Source organism: Limulus polyphemus, unplaced genomic scaffold, assembly GCF_000517525.1.
Source record: "Limulus polyphemus unplaced genomic scaffold, Limulus_polyphemus-2.1.2 Scaffold444, whole genome shotgun sequence".
Taxonomy (NCBI): domain Eukaryota; kingdom Metazoa; phylum Arthropoda; class Merostomata; order Xiphosura; family Limulidae; genus Limulus; species Limulus polyphemus.
In genome coordinates, this window is record NW_013666054.1 from 561,769 (window position 1) to 577,515 (window position 15,747).

The window sequence follows — 15,747 nt, forward strand, 5'->3', positions numbered from 1 at the left end:
GAGTTTGTAAAGAAGGGATATTTTTTATTAAAAACACAGAATCCGTTATCAACTGTTTATTTGGTTTTTAAATTTCGCGCAAGCCGTCCCTAATTTAGCAGTGTAAGACTAGAGGGATGGCAGCTACTCATCACCATCCACCGCCAACTCTTGGACTACTCTTTTACCAACGAATAGTGGGATTGACCGTCACATAATAACGCCCCAATGGCTGAAAGGGCGAGCATATTTGGTGGGACGGGGATTCGATCCCGCGACCCTCAGATTGCAAGTGGAGCACCCTAACCACCTGGCCATGCCGGGCCGTCATCAACTGAAGATAAAGAATTCCTGTAATGTTTCAATACGTATTATATTATCACATTAATTAAAACTCAATTCTTCGTGTTTTCCTTTCGTTTGAAAACAAATTGTTAAACAACTTGTCAATGTTGCTTTTCCCTATGCTGGCTCCAGTCGCGTGTTATATTTTTAGGCCAATAAGATTTACTGATTTTAAAACCTCATTATTTTGTAATTTTTTCCCAACGAAATCTATGTCAAAATTGGTATTAATTTGCATTCACTTTGTACTAAAATATCACAGTGGTAAAAAATATGTTTCTGTTTATGAAGTTCAACTCTTATAAGCATTGATCTTATCCCCTACATTTACTGAGATAATATAATTCCGGCCTGCGCGATTTTCGTGAATAATTGAGGACCAACTTCGATAATTGGGTCCCACATAATTGAAGCTTTTCTTCACGTGTTGCGAATTTCGTACACTCAATGTTCTTTGATAGTTGAAATCGCATATATATATTTAATCATGTATTTTTCAACATAGGAGTTAGTTATTCCATCTGTATAACTGGCCACCTACGGTGGATCTTGAAATAACTTTTTCTGGTGAAAATATAAATAAAAGACTCGCACTTTAATCGAAAGATTATCTTAGCTTATAAAACATTAACAAACGATAATAAAATTCTTTGGATATTGTGTGAATGGAAGCAGAAATTGCTATTCTAACGTTTTTCTTTACATTTTGTTTTCTCAACGATACTGTTTATAGAAACACACAGTTCTCATGTTCGTGGTCATAGTTTTCTTTCGTCAGCCCGAATACGCTATGAAAATACCTATTCGCATCATCTGTAACTGCACTGGTTTGATTTCTTGATCACAGGACAGAGCAAAATTCAAACCAACCATTAACGTTTAACCCTTCATCCAATACGTATCTATCATCTTGTATGAAACTTGAGGGGCAGTTATTTACCCTATTGATCACAATAGGTTCTCATTATCTCTTTGTTTACTCAAACAAGATGTCATTCTAGTGTTACCAGATTGCACAAATGTATGTTAGATTAGATAAATTTATCTGTTAGCTACTTCTCTTATAAACAGAATAACTACTTTAAATTAATTTATTTGTTCACATTCTCACTTTCTGTCTACCTAAAAAACTGTCCTAAACAAACCACTGCATTTTTATAATAATAAAAGCGGTTTAATCGCTCTTCCAATAGCATTTATCTTAGGCTTCAACTTGTAAATATGCAAGCTCTCTTTTATTTGGAAGCTCTACTCATCGTGCTTATCATTGGTTTTTGCTAGGATCTTAAACCAGTTAGAATGGACAACAACGTCACATCCTCCAAGGGCATGTTCAAGCACACTTGTGTTAATAGGGGATCTTATCTTAGCATGTTCTTTCACTATCAAGTCAAGTGTATTTGAACATGCCTAGGAAGGAGTGACGTTTTTTGTTCATTTTGAATGGTTTAAGATCATAGCAAGGGCCAACGATGAGCAGATCCTCCAGATAAAAGAGAGCTTGTATATTTACAAGTTGAAGCCTGAGATAAATGTTATTGGAAGAGCGATTAAACGGCTTTTACTTCTATCTGCTCTTGGAAGTAAACTGGTTTGCAAAACGCAAAACAGTGAAGGATTTCTTTAGAGTGATTATATGACTCTTTGCGTCAGAAACACATGATGAAATGTTGTACTTAATGCTTACGTAAGCAAAGACTACCATGTTTTCCCAATAATAATCAGTAGTAACTGTGACTTGCGATAATCCTGGTACTTCTGTTCACTGTCCATTCCCAGATAACAAAATAGTATCTGTTCGCGCTTAAGAGAACGGTTGGCAGAGAGCACTACAATGGATTTAGATTTTTTGATTTGCTTGTTTTAGAGCAAAGTCACACAATGGGCTATTTACACTCCGCCCATCACAAGAATCGAACGCCGGTTTTAAGCGTTGTAAGTTCGTAAGCCTAACCACAGGGGTACACACTGCGATGAATTAAAAACTTTCATGTGAATTAAAAACTAAACTACTTGTTGAGGACGGTGTTTGAAACTACTAGTTCAAATCTTCATCAGGAAAATGGGATGAATTGTAGGGTATATTTAAAAAAAAAAAAGTACATATTTGTTGACGGAGAAAAACGTTAGGAAAATGTTTTATGCCCCTCATTGAAAGAACTTACCGTCTCTTTTACTCACTACACGTTCAATGAAAGATGTATGCAGTTTCAGTTTGCAGAATGTGTATAGTTTTTGTTTTGAGTCCGATAAAATAAACCAAGAAGCCAACATTACGGAGCTCCACTAAGCCTTACAAAGTTTAAGTAAATATTTTTATAGCCTCTTGTTTGTTTGTTTGTAATTAAACGCAAAGCTACATAATGGGCTATCTGTGCTCTGCCCACCACGGGTACCGAAACGCGAATTTTAGCGTTGTAAATCCGCAGACATACCGAGGTGCCACTGGGGGGCATGGCCTCTTGATTTTTGAATTAACAAGTAATTTTCTGAACGTATGTAAACCTTGAAAAAAAAAAACAAGCAAATTTTATATGTCCTTTTTCAAAATCGTTCAAAGGACTGGAAATCATTAGAGAATCGTGCAAAGTATGAGGTTCAGAGTTACAGGCGCCAAAATCTCACTGTCTTAACAGCTGCCGGGAGTATGCGACTAAATATCCCACTGTATGTCAGAAAAGGCAGTGAAATAAGTGATATATGATCTTAAATAAATATATAAGCCATTGATTGGGGAGAGTCAGAAGAATGGAATAAAAGTTAACTTAGATGTTTTGTACAGGAAATCGGACAGTGTTTTGCTTACTAGGAAAGTGCGCAAAAGAATGAGAAATATATATATATATATATATATGGATTCGCACTATATGCTTCTTTCTAGGGGGGGGAATACTTTATCGATCAAAGTGATAAAGACATGTACATTCTGATCCATCTCTGTGTGACTTGTCATCACTAATATTAGACAAACGTTATTTCACGATTTAAGCCGAGTTGTCATCGTCACTAAGTCACGATGTAGCTGTTGCTATGACAACCGCCTGTTGTGGCGCCCCCAACGTAGGTCTTCCTTGCTACATATAACATGTACAGTTGCCTCTCACCACGCGCCCTGTACGGGTGTGGCATTAGACGGTGCACGACACACGAACTGCGTAAGCACAGTCAATCGAGCAGCTTTTCTTTCCATGTGCTGTCGTTACTGTATGAATCATTGAAACAGTTTCTCCTTTTCCATGATTACAAGGTAAGTAACTTCTGTTTATTGTAGTTCTACACACAGCTGTCGTGTACATGTACAGTGAAAGTTTACAACTTTACATGACTTAATCCAACTGCCGGGGCAAAAATAAATAAATAAACATTGTGAATTTAAATAGTAGTTAAGACGCTCTTCCAGTTAGGTTGATAGTGGCTCAATATTCATAAAATAGCGTACAATTTTAACACATTAAGACGTGCTTGTAATAATTCAACTCACAGAGTGTTTCTTATTTTTAAGTACAAGTGGAAGAGACTTATAAAAATACGTCTTCGCCGAGGAATATTTGTGTAAGTTAATATATTCGTATTAACATCAGATCTAATTTTTCCGTTTCTTCTTATGAATTATATATTAAAAAATACTGATCTGAATAATTGGTCATGGTTTCCAGAATAAAACATGACTTACCATTTGTTCAACAAAGTAACGTCTGTATGTGAAAACAATTACTGTAAACTACCTATCATTAGGAGTCATGCAAGGAAAACATTTTTACAGGCAATGGCAAACCAAACTTTAAAAAAAAAATCTTACAGCATTTATTCCTTCAATCAAAGAGTTGTGTATATTTTGTTAAAGAGGGGGAACTTTGAAATATCTTTGTGTAACCAATGAAAGAAATTCACGTGTTTTTTTGTTTTTTTTCAGCTTAAAGTTTTAATTTTTCTATAATATATCTTACGTTAAATCATATCAACCTCGTGTTAAAGAGTTAAAAGTATTACATTTACACGTATAATGTTGGTTGGCTGTAGGCATTTCTGAACAAGAGAAAATGAGATTATTTGAGCTATTTTGGTCCATTCCAGTATTTTTCTGCTTAATTCCAAACTTAGAAATGTTTCATGATTTTTCTTTCTCTTTCGAATAATGCTAATATTGGTTAACAAGATTAGAAGTTTCGTGTATTCATGAAAGTGGTGATTAAAACAATTATTTTTTAAATTTTAAATCGACACGCAACTCAATAAGACATTGTATTTTGTTCTTTCGGTTGAAGTACCAAAAACAACCATATTTTCAAATGCCGGGCCCCTTTCAATATGAAACGGTGTAAAATACATTTCATATAAAAATCAACAGACAGCAGCCGTTTTCATTTCAAACAAATGTATAAGCTACTAAAAGCATGTGTATAACTTAATATAAATATAAATTAAGAACTGGAAAATTAAATAGTCGTGAGATTTTTTAATAGTTAAATTTAAAATAGTGTACAAAATCCGATGAAATAACATACACTTCTAGTATATGGAAAATATAACACGTAAAACTGATAGCCACTAAAAATTTCAAACCATTTTTAAAAAAGTAGCATAAAAATTAAAAAGAACACAAACCATTACAACGTTTTGAAGAGTTACAGATATTACCTACAGATTCTTCTTCTTTCACAATTATTCAATAAATGACTTGGAATTAGTGTTTTTTTATATCTTACAGTTAGGCTTTAGATTACACTTTTACCTTGCAAAATAGAATATCGGTCAAAAGTCTGAGTCGAAGATATAATATCTCAAGTTTTCAGGAAAAGTTGCATAGCAAAGTGTAGTTATGAATTTTGTACATTATGTTAAACAATGTGACACACGATGTTTGCAAAACATGCCATTTTTAGGGTTGTGTGAGGGGGCCTATTCCCCAGAAAATGTTTAAAAATTTAATGCTATGAACCATTTTAACTATAAATACTGCATACACGCAACATAATGTAATGAATTAAAATAATCAAGTTTTAATACATAAGTTGTAGCTATATATACCATGAAAAAATGGTCAGGCCAAGGTCTTACCGCTTCCTATGGCTCTGTAAGTTGTTGGTTTGAGCGTAAAGCTATACATTGGCCTATCGGTATACGCTCTGCCCACCTTGGGAAATCGAACCCCCGGATTGTAGCGTTGTATGTTCATAAACTTACCGCTAATCCACCGGGAGACAATATAAGTGATTGTAGTTGCTTATGTATTACACTATTTACAATATTTTAACTTATCAGCTTGATAATATTCATAATTTTTTTTCCAACAATCGGTTTGTTTGGTTTGCTTGTAATTATGCACAAAGCTACACAAGGGCTATCTGTGCTCTGCCCACCATGGGTATCGAAATCTGGTTTCTAGCGTTGTAAGTCCGCAGACATACCGCTGTGCCACTGGGGGCTTTTCCAACAAATATTACACAAGTCTAGAATAATGTTATATTTTTCTTTTTAAAACCCTGATATTTCGAAAGTTTTAAAAACATTTCTGACAAGAGAACTTTTTAAGTTTCATTGAAATGTAATTTTATAGCAGATTTATGGAAAAAGGAATATATATATGTAAAGTCGCAAGTTAAAGATTCACAAAAACGACATGCCAATTAACACTTCAATGGGCAACATTATCGGTATATTTCGAAGACCAAGTATCAAAGAAAAAAAATTATATAGAAGATTAATCGCACTGAACCTTCTGTTTTGAACGAATTGTTTATGTTAATACAATGACGTGACACCATATAAGCGAGTCACGGGCGACTATACCTTTGACAGTGAAACACCGCCAAAGGGTTATTTCTTATTAGAGAACTATAAAAAGTCCTTTTGTGTAGAAGTATTATTCTACCGATATTATTAAAAGACGTGTAGCCAAAGGCCACGGCATTTAGAATAAGGGAACCTTAAGTGTCCCCCACCCCACCCCCTCCCACGGAAGCGAAAAATACAAGCACAGAGGAACGTTTAAGAACAGCAACGGTTTCCAAAATCAACACCCCACCCAATCCGGAGCAACGCTCCCATCCGCAAGTGAAGCCTATGATTAAGAAAGCTTCGGCTCGAAAGCTATTTGCAATGAAGTTAGGCCTATCTTCTCGTATCATTAATAAGATAATAAACGAGGATATGAAGCTCCCAGCCACGAATGAACACCTCCAAATCTATTCTCCTTTTTGATAACTCGAATCACAAGAATTTCATTGAACAACATATATATATCAAGTCCTTCGATGCAGCTCTACTGGGCTTTGGGGCTTTTGATCTGCTTAAACGTGGCTTTGAAAGTTGACGTCCACGTAAAGTGGAGGGTCTGTGGATATTTTTTTCAAGATGTATGCTCTAACACAGTCCTCGCCATCATTCGAAGAAACTTGTTATAATGCAAATAGCAGTGTCTGACAATAGTGCATCAGACTAAGGACGAACAACGATAGAGGAAATAACTTCAAGGGCAACATGAGACCTGGAACATCATTTATTAACCACAGAAGTCTGTTTAAGATCTATATTCTAATTGATTTAACATTTCCTTTCCACACTTCTTATACTAGGAGAATATATCAAGAAACTAATGAAAAATGATTAAACTAATTTCGAATTAAAAATATGACTGTTTAAATTTGCATATTTGATTTTGGTTTAATTTACATTAACACAATACATATTCGTTTTTTTAAGAAACGAATTTCTTAATAATTTCACATCTCTCTGATCTAATAAAAAAGATTGGTTGCTTATATTTTATACTAGTTAGAGTATTCGTCCGTTGGACGGGTGAAATAAAAACAAAGGATAGGAAATTGTGCTTCCATTTTTCTTCTTAAAGTAATATACATTAAAAGTGCAATACAAATACATAAAGGTGTCAATACTGAAAAGAAAGGTATAATGCTTTCAAGAATTATATCAACCACCCCTCATGTCATCCTCTATCATCGTGTCAAGTTTGATGCTGATTGATCAAGAAATGTGGAAACGTATAAGGAACAGGTACACACACATATTTGCGTTTATATACATATATAGATAATAAACACTTAACAAATTAACTGTCGTCTTAAAACAACTCAACACTAACGTTAATAGTATAATATTCTTAGTGGTTTTAAGATAAATTATTTCATTGAATGGCCCTAAAAGTCCCGGAATGTGTATTGTAGGAATAAAACAGGAACAGAAAGTAATAGAGTAATATGAAATATGGTATTATCCATAATAATCAGGTTAGATTCAACTGCTCTCAGAATTCTCGAAAGTAATACATTCTCATAATACGTGTGAGAATAAAGCATTTTTCTTAAATAGACAAAATTGTGCAAGGTAGGGTGTGGTAGCAGATTTTCAACAATATGAATACAGTTATATTGTTTCCCCTACAATAATACTTACTGGCTTTAATAAAGGACATAGTATCATTTAAAGAGAGCCTCTAAAACAGCATGACGCAAACCTTGCCTAACGCTATAAGACTTTAATTACTTAAGTACTTTTAGTTACTTTTCATATTAATCACAAGTTTTTTGTTTTGCTTTAATCGAGCTTATTCGACAAATAAAAGGTGTTTTTTTATTGCATATACTCTCGTGCCTTAATTCAATTAATGAGTTTTAAGGTATGTGTTTTTTCTAGATCGAAAACAAATACTTAGCTTCTTACAAGATAATGTTCATATTTTCTGCAAATTGTTTTCGACACATCAATGTTTATGGTTAGTTGTTCTTACGTCACTAGTGAGGGAGGGACTTAATGGCTTGTAGATAGATAAGGTTGGCAATTTAACGGTTGCATTGCAACAGCTGCTGTGATTAGTTTCTACATAAAATGGTACAGTCGCTTTACTGTCAGCTGGACTTAAATTTTTATTCTAAAATACATACGTCTGCCAATATCATTCCCTTGCTTTTTTTACATATACTGATCAAAACTCAATGTGTTTTTTACATACACGACGTATAAGGTGTTAAGAGGACTACAAACATACTTTAAAAATTTTAGTCTGTCAGATTTTGTTTGAAACACTCGTTTCTGTTTTTTTTTTCTTGATCCTCCCATGACAGGTTTTGGCTCAGTGTTTTTTTTTAATTTTTTGAGTTCAACTTTGTATCTCAACACTCATTTTTTACTATGAGAGCATAATCTAAGCCAAAATTTTATAATAAATTTATTTTCTTGATCCTCTCATGACAAGTTTTGGGTCAGTTTTTTTTTTAATCGTTGAGTTCAATTTTTTATCTCAACACTCATTTTTACCATGAGAGCATAATCTAAGCCAAACTTTCATAATAAACAATGATAACAAGAAAAACGGAAGAGTAACCATAAATACATAGTTTTATGTATTTGAAACCCTAGCAGAATGATTGTTTTGAGACAATTCAAACTCAAAAAACACCACTGGACTAGATCTCTACTATATGTTGCGTATTACAATTTTGAATGGTTTGAAACCGAGCTAAATGATAATTTAGTAGTTAAATATTTGCCAATGTATTTCCAATTTATGATATTTGCCAACAAGATTCATACACACAGTTTTCTAAATATTTTTAATACAGATATATTTTAATACACAAACAATAATACAATTTATAATAACAGTTATTACAAATAGTTATTGCAAACAATGATTTATATGTACAAAAGTTTTACAAACTTACAATCAATATCAAGTCTTCTTTCTATTCTGGAACATCCTTGATGTCTTATCCAGGGTTCACGATGAGCGAGTTAATTTCGAGTTAATGTAGGTACAATTCACTTAACAGCGAGCTAGTAGCCCTGTAGTTCTCGCTGATCACACGCCGATATTTTTCCTGTCAGTGCCGTTAGGTAATCTTTTCGTAAAAGTACTTAATGTCCAATGTGAATATATTGAAGTTAATGGTTTGTAATGTTCGAAATGTATAAATGTTCCTGGTCAAATATCTTAAGTTTTCCGATTGATAAGCGTTATAACAATCACAGTTATAGCTTCCGAAGCTTATAGCAACCAACTATAGCAAACCAATAATAGATACTCTTTTCTGGCGCGTTGCGTTTGTTATATTTATAGGCGTATGGAGAGTTTCTCGAAAGTTCAAATTACGTAATAATACAAATCTATGTACACATGTATATTATTGATTTTTACACTCGAGAATCTTCTACAACTTTAGAGAATAGGCGGGAGTCTCGCAATACATATTTAACTGTATAATTTATGTACATTTCTACATATAAATTAAATTTAAACAAACATCGACATTAACATAAATATAGAATAATAAATCCGACGGATCAACGGTAAGTTTATGAACTTACAATGCTAAAATCAAAGGTTTAATTCGCAATGGTGAACAAAGTGCCCGTAGCCCTATATGTAACTTTGCACTAATAAAACAACAACAATTTCTCTTTAGTCAATAATTTCAAAATTAGGGACGACTAGCTTACACAGACGATGTGTAGCCTTACGTGAAAAAAACAACGATAAATATATCGCGTCTTTTAATGGTATACATTAACCAATAATTAACTAATAATCTAAATAGACAACTCTGGGTTGAATAACAGTGACACTTTTCCTTTTTCATTGGTTATCTTCTAAATCAACTTTAGTATTTAAACAAAAAACAGTGTCGCGTGTATTTTTAGCCTATTCGGATCATTTTTTCATTGTTTTTACCGAGAGTAACTAAACTGACTGACAACTTATTTAAATTCAAGGTTATAAGAAGGTTGCATACGTTATATGAAGACGGTTTTGAAGCCTTACTAGCATGTCGCCGTGTCTGTTCATACTCTATCTGACGACCGTGCATCTTGACAGTAGTGCTTCGGCGTAATTTTCTTTGCAAATTACTCCGTGATAAGTCTGTCATGTCTGAAGCACACATCCTAGTCTATTTAGTGTACGAGTACGACGGTTGCCTAATATACCATTTCAACAGACTGGTTGCACTGAAATATATAGGCCGTGCGACTTGACTTGTCTTCGTATGGAATAGCATGAATACCAATTTCATTCTCCAGCTGTTTGAGAAATATGGAATAGTTTAACGAGTATTTGTACACATGACTTGTGTCACTTTTTCAGACGGCGATCATTCTTGATTATATTGTGTACTGTTGCCTGGGTCAAGGGGACAGCTTTGGCCAATTACCTCTGAGTTTGTGGATTCTCACCTGTTTTAAGATTCAGCACTTTGCTTACAACAGCTGGGGTACGACTTGTTGTAGTTTGTGTGTGGTCCTGGTGCCTCAAGTTGATCCATATTCCTTTGTTTTTTAAACCATTAATTGCGAGGAATATCCCCGTTTTGTAAATTCTAAATCCTCGAGTTTAACAGCGTCTGATTGTGTGAAAATTTTGCGTCGGGAATGGCTGTTACATACTCTTCCCAAAAGTAAGCAGTTTTTTCTATCATCGGTACAATACCCCAACCAATGTCAAAATTTAGTTTTGATACATGACGTTCCATCGCGACTTCTAGTTGTCACGTGACTTGGTGGTTTAAATATTGGAAATTGTTTTATATAATATACTCAACCTTCTATGTCCTAAGAAACTTATAGTGATAAAAAATAAAGGTTTCAAATGCTGCTTATAAGCGTGTGTTATCATACTCAAAAACCTACGCATGTAACACATATATACTTATAAAAGTAAAAATAAAATTTTGTATTTGTCAGCGAATTATTCCGTCTTCTTTGTACCAATCTCAACCAAACTAAGTATTATGACACATTGAACTACGGGGCATGTTATAGAGTGGTTATTATCCGGCTTTATCCACCCTGGGCAACGTCTACAGCAAAATATATTAGTTTAGCTAATGACTCTACAGGATTGGGGCAATTTTTATTTTGAAATTTTTCTTGAGATTGTTAAACTTAAATTGATTTCTCTCATTAAAAATGTCAAATATTCATTTTTTTTGCCAGATAAAATGGCAACCAAAGCACAAGAGTAGACCCTTAAAGAGGCAAGGCTACATCTGAAAACACCTGGATTTTCACATAGTCAATTCTGTATTGGATGTTCAAGAGTAGGATCACCATGAAATCTCCTTATTTTGTCCCAGGAAGGAGGAAGAACTTCTAATGTGGTCTACCAAGAAGCACTCCGAGTATCAATAAACATTGAGGCAGTACAGAGAGATTAGTAAAAGTAGTTAACTAAAGTAATTATACCACCGTTTCTGTACTGTGATGTGGAAGAAAGTAGGTGTGAAATAAAGTGGTTGTAAAGTAAGTTATGTGTGAAATAAGTTATACATATAAATACCAATTCTTGATTTAATTTATTAGTTCAAGTCCTACATTTAGTCCTTATGCGTAGGACGGGTGCCTCAGCTTATAATTACACAAGCAAAAGTACCCGCCTCCAGTGACGGGAAAAGTTTAAGTTAATCTATCAGTTTAAATTATTTCACGGACTATAAAAAGGTTTATTGTGTTGAATTCTTGGTTTCACTCAGAGCAAAAGCTCTAAGCTACTTATACCGCTCACCGCGAAAAGTAATTGCTGAGTATTTCAGTTATGCTAAGAGCCGTTCAACAATAACATACGGTAAATCTACATTTTTATTGTTTAAGTTGCGTCATATTTTGAAATGTGAATGATAGTGTGATTAATTCCTAACAGTATAGTGTACAATATCCTGTTTGCAAAATAAAACTTGGCATCAACATTATTCATACCTGTTCTCCCGTCATTTCAAAAGTGAATGTTGAGCTTTGCCAGCGTGCGCAGCTTTTCAAACGGGAGACAGGCACCACAGTGCGCAAAGTATATAAGATAATTAACAATAACGTATTTTTGTTAGCGTATAGCAGAGGAAGAATTGGTAGCCTATTTTGGTAGAAACCGTATATATATATATGAGGCTATGAGGTGTTCGTTCGATATCAAAAAAGTATTTTTTTCCCCTTTCCTGTAAACCGAAACATCAGGATATTTTCTCTCCTAGGTAGACTGGATGTCTAACAGCCATAACATGGTCACGTAAGTTTCAAGTTAGAAACTGAATTATCGCTGTGGAGGAATATGGCACGTCTAGAACAGCCATGAAAGAGCACGCACCGTGCGCGCTGTATATATACATATACTCGTCAAGCAAAATCATTTGCTCAACTTAACACTGATTCAGAAAATCTGTGAAATTTGTGAAAAATGAACTACTTTATTTAAAATAATCTCTCGAGCTTTTTTTTTTCGTGTTTTTCTGCAACGTCATGCGTTGCTTACTAACTAGTTTCAGCGCAGATATCCCACTGTGTAGCTTTGCGCTAAAACACAAACTAACTAACTACTTTTTCACACCTTATTTAGATTTCCTTGCTTATGTTTCCTTTGGATGATTCTTACTCGTTTTTTATTTTAATTATTTCTTTTATTGTTGTTGTTATTGCTGGAAAAGCTACACAAAGCTATCTGCGCTCTCTCCACTGCGGAGAATCGAGCCTCGGATTCCAGGGTTGTAAATCCATAAACCTATCGCTGATCCATTGGAAGACATTTCTCTTATTAATTACTCTTTTATTATTCTCCATTCATTATTTCTTGAATTTAAGTTTTTAGTTTACACTCTATACTTTCAAAATCTCTATCTTCACATCCTCAGTGTTACATAACTCATCTTTCTATTATATAATTTTAGCTTTCTACATTGACTCTCCCAGCGTACTCAGTTTCTTTTGGAGATACATTTTGGTTCATTGAAATAAAGAAATATATTTTTTTAATATATTCAGAAAACTTTGTTTCTTCTTTCCTGATTTAAAAGTCTAAAATACATAAAGAATGGCGTAATAAGTACGTTGTTCGTTTGTGAAATAATTTTGTTTTGTTTTTTTCAAAAACAGGCAGTTATTACGACATCTACCCAGGATTAAAACGGTGGAAACTACATGAAGCGTGCCTATTAAGAGTTGAAATCCCTACATTAAAATTATATGTGGATGAGAGGAGACTATATTATGATTATCAATTGAAAAAGAACCCATAGACATTGGTCTGCGGTGACTGTTTTCGGGAACAGTCACTAAATTTTATGTCATTCAATGAAGATACCATTTATCGAAGTTAAAAAGGAAAAACAAAAGATAATTATTGCCATCATTAAATAATAGTATTTCAAGTGTTTACAGCTTGATACATGGGTCATCGAATGTTAATTTTACTTACTAAAAACAACTGGTATAGATACAACTGTTCCAGTTCTCTGTAATATTTTAAGTATAACTTTACAACAGACCTTTATATCACACTAGTGCTCAAGTTGTTATAAGAGAATTATGAAAAACAATCTCAATTGTTTCTTGAAATGGTTTCAGATACTTGACTTTTCGTTTCATGAAACAATCGTATATTTTGTGCAATTTATTGGTTTGCAAACGCATTGTAAACACAGACAAATTTGATGTATTTTTAAGCCAATTACGGCGTTCTATCAAAACAACCAGATGCAACAATTTTAATAAAACCATTGTTTTGGTTCTGTGAAGAACTGGCAAGTATACAAATCCTAATAAATAATATTACTTCAGAAATATTAACTTCCAGATATCGAGATATACAGCAATGTCTACGTCATCAGGAAGGCACAAGTTTTATGAACAAGCTCGCTTTCTCAGCGCACGTTCAAAATCCACAACGGACCAACTGAGTATTGAAGTGCGGTTTGACGGGCCAAAATCCCACGTTTCGGCTCGAGTGAAGCCAAAAAGAGCTGAAATTCACGCGGCTGTTGATGATAACCATAATGGAATTCGACAAGACCAGGTCGTATCTGAGAAACAGTTGATAAAAAATATCGTTATCTTAGGAATATCATCAGTATTTGTCTTCAGCTCTTTCTTTGCACTGCAGAATATCCAGAGCTCCATATTTCAACAAACTGGCCTTGGACTAAAAGCTTTTTGTTGTGTTTATGGTCTAATGATCCTGTCTAGTGTGTACGGCCCTATGTTTGTTCAGAAACTGACCCCTAATTGGACAATTGCCCTCTCATTCGTCATGATCTCTCTCTTAATCTCCACATTTTTCTATCCTCGATTGTATACTCTGATTCCCAGCGCAGTTCCCTTAGGTCTTTCCTTAGGCCCCATGTTCAGTGCATATACGTCTATTTTGATGCAGCTGGTGTCAAAAATGACCTGTCTCACAGATGTACCTCAAGAAAGAGTGCAACAGCGATTCCTGCGAATGTTCTATCTCTTCCTTAACATCAGTCGAATTAGTGGGAATCTATTGACGGCTCTGTTGTTACGCTATGGAGGCGATGTCTATGTTTATCCAACTCAGCAACAACTGGACTCTCAACCAGAAGTCAGATATGATCCAGATTCAGAAAAACACGATCCTTCGTTGACGGTTACTCTGTCTAGAGAGGTGGCTAGTCGTTCCTTATGTGCCACCAACGAATGTCAGGATTTTGGCATCTTGCGAGATGTACCAAAATTCATCTTTCTTCTCCCATCAAATGTTAGTCTCATGCTCGTCAGCGTATATCTTGGCTTAGCTCTCACTGGTGTTGCCATAGTAACGACCTTGCTAGATAAATTTGACCTGTACGTTTACCAGGATCCTCTAGAAAGATCATTATGTTTTCGTACACTGAAAAACCTAGGACTCACATTTGTGGATCCTCAGCAACGGCTTCTTCTGCCTTTCGTCTTGTTCATAGGAATGGAGCAGGGATTCATGTCTACCACATTTACACAGGTATGTCAAGTTAATTTGTATACACGTCATTCACATTTTTATCAGTTATAAAGAGTTAAGGAACTTTAGTACTGTAGGATATTTATATGTGTGCTTAGTTAGGTTTGAGCCCATGATATTTATATGTAACTCAACTAATTACTAGAAAACCACATTTCAAGCATTGACAGGATACTGACGCCTTTCCATTTGGAATATATTAACGTCAGTATGACTGAATGATAACACAGGTCTGCTATGGTTTTATTGTTTTCACACGTTCTACAGTAATTCCTGTACGTTGAATCCGAAAATAATTTCTTTTTTTCTCCATCACGTACAGATTTTTCACAAAATGTCATATGTACTTTTACGCAAGTGAATCATTTTCAATGAAATCGGGTCACATTTTGTTTTGCTTAAAATGTTGACAACTACAAGCTATAAATTTCTCTAGACCAATCGCAACTTGAGAATCTTATCGATCGTTCTAGAACCCCCAAACATAACAAACATAATAATAAAAAATGTTCATCGTGGTAAACGAAATAATAATTTGATCTAAGTAAGAGTTTTTTTCTTCTTCCCGATTTGTAAAAAATCCTTACGTGATAGAAAAAAATGAATATTATTTTTTCGAAATTTGCCTAGCTAAATTATAGAAAATTCGTTATTAAAACCAAAACAACTTTGATGAAGTTTAAATTCACAGG

The 15,747-nt window shown here is 34.3% G+C and overlaps 1 protein-coding gene across 3 annotated transcripts in view; it reads left to right on the plus strand.

The window, feature by feature from the left end:
- Positions 1-3,434: 3,434 nt before the first annotated feature.
- Positions 3,435-15,747, plus strand: part of LOC106458319 (protein unc-93 homolog A-like) — a 36,396-nt gene continuing 24,083 nt past the window's right edge. The window contains exons 1-3 of one of the 3 annotated variants that reach the window (XM_022384504.1): positions 3,435-3,571; positions 11,272-11,577; positions 13,195-15,055. In XM_022384504.1, the coding sequence (XP_022240212.1) occupies positions 13,913-15,055 (1,143 nt within the window). In that variant the 5' untranslated portion in view covers positions 3,435-3,571; positions 11,272-11,577; positions 13,195-13,912. The remainder of the gene's footprint in view (positions 3,572-11,271; positions 11,578-13,194; positions 15,056-15,747) is intronic. The other 2 variants (XM_022384503.1, XM_013917822.2) reach the window with 2 other exon arrangements.